This window comes from Cupressus sempervirens, chromosome 6 (genome assembly GCF_028749045.1).
Source record: "Cupressus sempervirens isolate cs-2001-9-10 chromosome 6, ASM2874904v1, whole genome shotgun sequence".
Lineage (NCBI taxonomy): Eukaryota > Viridiplantae > Streptophyta > Pinopsida > Cupressales > Cupressaceae > Cupressus > Cupressus sempervirens.
The window spans coordinates 79,118,160-79,123,793 of record NC_143123.1 but is presented as its reverse complement, the minus strand read 5'-3'; the positions used below and the strand labels follow the sequence as shown (position 1 = coordinate 79,123,793).

At 33.7% G+C, this 5,634-nt stretch overlaps 1 protein-coding gene across 1 annotated transcript; it reads left to right on the top strand.

Moving 5' to 3' along the window:
- Positions 1-375: 375 nt before the first annotated feature.
- LOC149551250 (geraniol 8-hydroxylase-like) lies at positions 376-4,887 on the top strand. Its single transcript, XM_089786814.1, has 2 exons — positions 376-1,510; positions 4,055-4,887. The coding sequence occupies exons 1-2, from the start codon at positions 620-622 to the stop codon at positions 4,673-4,675; spliced, it is 1,512 nt and encodes a 503-aa protein (XP_089642940.1). The 5' UTR covers positions 376-619; the 3' UTR covers positions 4,676-4,887.
- The last annotated feature ends 747 nt before the right edge of the window (positions 4,888-5,634 follow it).

Sequence of the window (5,634 nt, the reverse complement as noted above, 5' to 3'; positions counted from 1 at the left end):
CCTAGAGCATGCCAAGCACCAGTCCAAGAACCCTCCAAAGCAACTACTCAGTCTCCTCCCATGAACTCTAAAGTAGTCATTGAGCAAGCCCAAGATGCTCCTGCATCAATAGTAAGTTATTATTATTCTATATTATTATCTAAGATCGGTTGACTTTTTATGAGAATGTCATCCTTTCAAAAATCTAAGCTCTTATTCATTACTCTAATATAAAAAACATTTATTTACAAGAAAAAAAAACTAAATGACAATTAAAAATTAAAAAAACAAGAGGGTGATTAAAAAATCTGATGCCGCCACATCCTCGATGGACCCCAATTGAAATTTGTTTTCTCCACACCTGATTTATATATAATTTCTCCTCTCACCAAAACTACTGAACCAGACATATCGGCCTTATCATATTCGGATCAACCTATACCATACAACAACGTCATTCGCTGTCAAGGCCGTCCCTCTCCAAACCCCTTAAAACTTTATTCTCTTGTATTTTCAGCAACATGGGAATAAGCCGGCTCTTGTCATACATGAAAATCCCTTGCATTTTCTCACAAATAAATTCCACAAAGCTCAGCACAGAAATTCAAGGTGAGAGTTTCAGGTTGAGCAAACAAAAATCATGGACATGAGCACAATATGGTACTACTGGGTGAGTATAATCTTGGGTTTTTTCATCTTTCTGATTTTGGGTATTCAAAAATGGAGATCAAAGAGGCTTCCTCCGGGGCCTTTTGCATTGCCCCTGTTAGGGCATCTTCATCTGCTTGAGCCCAACGTCCATGAATGCCTCTCAAAGATCTCTGAGAAATTTGGGCCTCTCATGTCCTTCAAATTTGGCATGAAAACCTCAATCATAGTCTCCTCCCCCGCAATGGCCAAGGAGATTCTGAGAGAAAATGACCAAATCTTTGCAAATAGAAGCATTCCTGTTGTTGCCAGATGCATTGCATATGATGCATCTGATATTCTCTGGAGCCCTAATGGACCCAGATGGCGTTTGCTCAGAAAAATCTGTGTTAAGGAGCTTTTTAGCCCCAAGAGCACTGAGGCCCTGCAGCCTCTGAGAAGAGAGGAAGTGAGAAGAACAATGGGGAAGATTTATAAGGACTCCATTAATGGCGTCAGTGTTGATGTTGGGGCAAAGGCCTTTGTTACTTCACTGAATCTGATTACAAATATGATGTGGAGTACGAGTACTGAGACTGGTGAAAGAGGGGGGGAATTTAAGGATCTTGTTGGGGAACTTGTTCATGTTCTTGGTGTGCCTAATGCTTCTGATCTTTTCCCCTTTCTTGAGAGATTTGATGTTCAGGGGCTTTACAGGAGGATGGAGAAGGTTTTTGTGAAATTTGATAAGATGTTTGATGGGATTATTGAGGACAGATTGAGTGGGAAGAGTAAGGGGAAGGATTTTTTGCAGTCTTTGCTTGATCTGGTGGAAAGAGGTGTGGATGAACATGATCCTGACAGTGTTCAGCTCACCATGAAGGATGTTAAAGTTCTCTTGATGGTAAGTTCTGTTCTTTTTCCTTCTCAGATTGTTATAATAAGGAAAAATGATTAATGATGGAATATGATTTGTAATACAATAAGTTCAAAACACTAGTCTGATATCGGTTATGGTCATGTTCATTTCTAATAACAATTCAAAACACTAGTCTGAAATCTTTTATGTTCATGTTCATTTCTAATAACAGTTCAAAACACTTGTGGGTTGTCTGTTATGTTCATGCATAAATAGTAGTTCTTGACAGCTCACTCAAAAAATAAATGTCTTAATTGTTGTTATGGAATGTCTTAATAGTAGTGCATAGGCATAGGCAGTAACAATGTAACTGTGCATTTTTTAACAGCACTTTGAAATAATTCTTACAAGCTTATATATATTTAATTATAATTATATTTAGTCCATATTTTTATTGCTATCACTGTAGAAAGCCTCTCGACTTAAAAAAAAACAAGAGTTCACCTTCTGTTTAGTAGTTGATTCACCTTCTATTTTAACAGTTGATTTTTTATTATCAAATTCAAAAACTTCAAAAGAATAATATGTAAATGAAGATTAAAACGTTCAAATAAAATAAAATTAATAACAAATTCAATCTTACAAAATATAGAATTCCTCAGCTATGCCTTGGAGTTGCTGCGTCTTTTCTTCTGTTGTTTTCACGTGGCTTGCAGCAATCCTATTATCATGTCTTGGTAGAAATGTTTGCACAACTAATTTAGTTTTAAATTTTAATTATCATAATATTATTATTGTTTGCCTTTTTGTTTTTAATTTTAAGTTATATTCCTATCCTGAGCCTGCTACTACTCAATAGAATACATTACCACTGCAGATTATATTCTAGAGTTCTACCAACCATAATATAATACAAATAAAAGAACAAAGCTGCCAACGAAAAACACCTGTGGAGAAAATATAGCAGTGCTTTATCAGAATAGTTGGCAGACAATTATTTGGTCATATTGATCATATGCTTCTTTAAAATAAATATCAGCGCACATCTAGATTGTAAGAGACATCTAGATTGCTACTTGATTAAATTTTTTTGAAGACATGGATATGTTGTTCTTACTTCATAATCTTTTAGTAATTTTTTTAAAGATGGATATGAAGATTTTACTTTATAAGTATTTTGGAAAAAAGGAGAATGAAGATTGTTTGCAATTAGGATAAGACTTTCTTCTAATTGAGATTTGGCAGTTATATTTTAAAAAGTATAATATTTATAGACTATAATTCATTTATAATTTATAAAATGATATCACTAGTTAACATGAATAATTTATAAAATGATACAATAGACAAATACTAATGACACAAGAAATATCTAAAGTGTCACTTAATCAACTCATTCAATAATGATTCCAAAACATTCTTAATTTTATTTTAAACAATACATTTTATTTTTAATATTATAAAATATTTAATTTTAAAATATCATGATTTAATCTGTTAAAAGTTTGTTTGTTTTTTAATTTAAAATTAGATTATAATATTCATAATAATCTTACCACATATGCTGTTACATTTTATCTTATTATTATCCACGTGATTAAATATTATCTATTGAGATGAAGTCCACATAACAGCAACGTTGCAGTTCTGTAATAAAGTATATGTTATGGACTGTTTTACTATAATCTACATAATGACTAAAATACACTAGTTTTGGAGAAGAATGTCCTGTGAGACTGACCCGCATGTGGTTGTGAATTTATTGAATAGATGGAACCTTGTGGATGTGGATTAGCATTTGACTTTGGTTATTCAACAGATCACTCAGTTATGCAATTCTCTGAATTCTGTGTCTTTTATGCAATTCTCTACATTATGTGTCTTTTATGCATATCCCTTGTGAGTGGAACGGTGTGGTTGATTGCTTGGCTAAATTGGCCTCCAAGCATGTGCTGAATTGGAACATTATTAATCATAGGATGCTCCCCCTGATTTATCTCAGAAGCTGGCTCAACTTGTGGACCACGATAAAGCTCTTTAGTGCTCTTTGTTTCTTTTGTTGTTCTGCTCTCTTCGGTATTCAATAAAAAATTTACCTCTCAGAAGCTGACTCAACTTGTGGACCACGATAAAGCTCATTAGTGCTTTTTGTTTCTTTTGTTGTTCTGTTCTCTTCGGTATTCAATAAAAAATTTACCCCTCTTTTAGTTAAACTACAGCTTAGGCTCAAACATTGCCTAAGCTACGTATTTGTTAGTATTTATGAAGCAATATCAAATAATTGAGTCACCATATGGCCTCCATTGCCTGGGTTGAGTTCAATTTACAAGATTTAAGTATTATCAATTTCTGCTTGATATCTTCAGGGGCCCCTCTAATTTAAACATTTTGTTGTAAAACTATTCCTTTACAGTTTTTCCTTAAACATTATGGACATCATGGCAAGTTTCTACAATTTTTCAGGGCACCAACTTCCTTAAATCTCTTCAAATGACTTACAGAATAGTCAGCAACAGAAGCTGTATTAATTTAATGGAGAAATTTTTTTTCCTCATCTGATCTAATGATTTTCTTTGTTGTTATAAAAAGGACATGGTGACAGGATCAACAGATACAACATCCAACACAGTGGAATGGGCAATGGCAGAGCTGTTACAGCAGCCAGAGATAATGAAAAGAGCCCAAAAAGAATTGGAAGAAGTTGTAGGGCTTGAGAACATGGTAGAAGAATGCCACCTATCACAACTGCCATATTTGGACATAATAGTGAAGGAAGTTCTAAGGCTACACCCTGCCCTGCCTCTGCTTGCACCACACAGACCAGAAAAGGAGTGTGAGATTGGAGGGCACATCATTCCAAAGGACACCCAAGTGCTGATCAATGTGTGGAGCATTCAGAGGAACCCAAATGTGTGGAAGGAGCCACTGTTGTTTGATCCAGAGAGGTTTTCTGATTCAACGTGGGATTACAATGGAAGGGATTTTGACTACTTCCCATTTGGGTCAGGGAGAAGAATCTGTGCAGGGCTCTCCATGGCAAGAATAATGGTGCATTACTCACTGGCTTCTCTCCTGCATTCATTTGATTGGTCTCTTCCAGTGGGGGAGAAGCTGAACATGGATGAGAAGTATGGAATTGTGCTTCGCAAGGCAGTTCCTCTGGTTGCTCTGCCCAAGCCTCGTTTGTTGCACCCTAATCTTTATGAATAACGGATGCTAAGGCAGAGTATTTGGCTATATGGTTTATATTTCTTTCGTTTTTGCAATGCAGTCATATGTTTGGCCGTTTAATCTATAATTATTTCAAATACTTGATTTGATATTTATATTAGAAAGTCATTTATAATGGTAGCAAAAAAGCTGAGTGTAATAATAGTGGGAGTTTATTTTTTATATAAAAAAATAGTAAGAATATTGGTCTATAGACTGGAAAGATCATTTAGAGTAAGACGAGGTTATTCTTCATACAAAATGTGTCTTTGATCATAATTCAAAAAAGGATTTTTCTGAAATTTTTATCGTTTGTTCTTCATGATTTGCATGTTTTGTAATTGGAAAAAAAAAATTTGAGGAAAAAATCGCTGTATTTTTTTTTTTTAAGTTTGACTTTTGATGCATTCTGTCTAGAGGATAGTCCAACCCTTTACAATAAGATTAACCACTTTCTACAATCTTTCCTATGCATACTTATCATTTACATTAAGATCAACTACTTATCTAAAATTAACCAAAAGAGAATAAGAATGATATTTCATATAGCACTTACAAAGACAACTAGAAAGATCATTTACAAAAGATAAACCACTTCTCACAACTCACCAAAAGAGAGTGAAAAACGAAGAGCCGTCTTTCCTATAAAGACTTACAAAGGTGGACTAGAAAGATCATTTACATCAATTGCCACTTAGTGGCTAAGTCCTTGCCTTAAGTTATGTAGCTATGTATATTTATTTATAATTTATAATATCGTTGATATAAAAAACTACATAGTACTAGTATAAAGTTTTATATAATAAAAAAATACATATACATATTAAGGTGGATAGATATAATAATACCTCTTTAATGTTTAACATAGAGTCTTGGAATATAATTTAATGGACTAAATATATATTTTTCATATATTTTTGTGATTTTACATACATAAGAGAAATATTCATATCATTAGG

Excerpts from the sequence above, each read along its gene's own strand:
- LOC149551250 (XM_089786814.1), top strand. The coding sequence starts at position 620 with ATGGACATGAGCACAATATGGTACTACTGGGTGAGTATAATCTTGGGT. Across the intron at positions 1,511-4,054 it reads ATGTTAAAGTTCTCTTGATG|GACATGGTGACAGGATCAAC; the intron begins GTAAGTTCTGTT and ends TGTTATAAAAAG.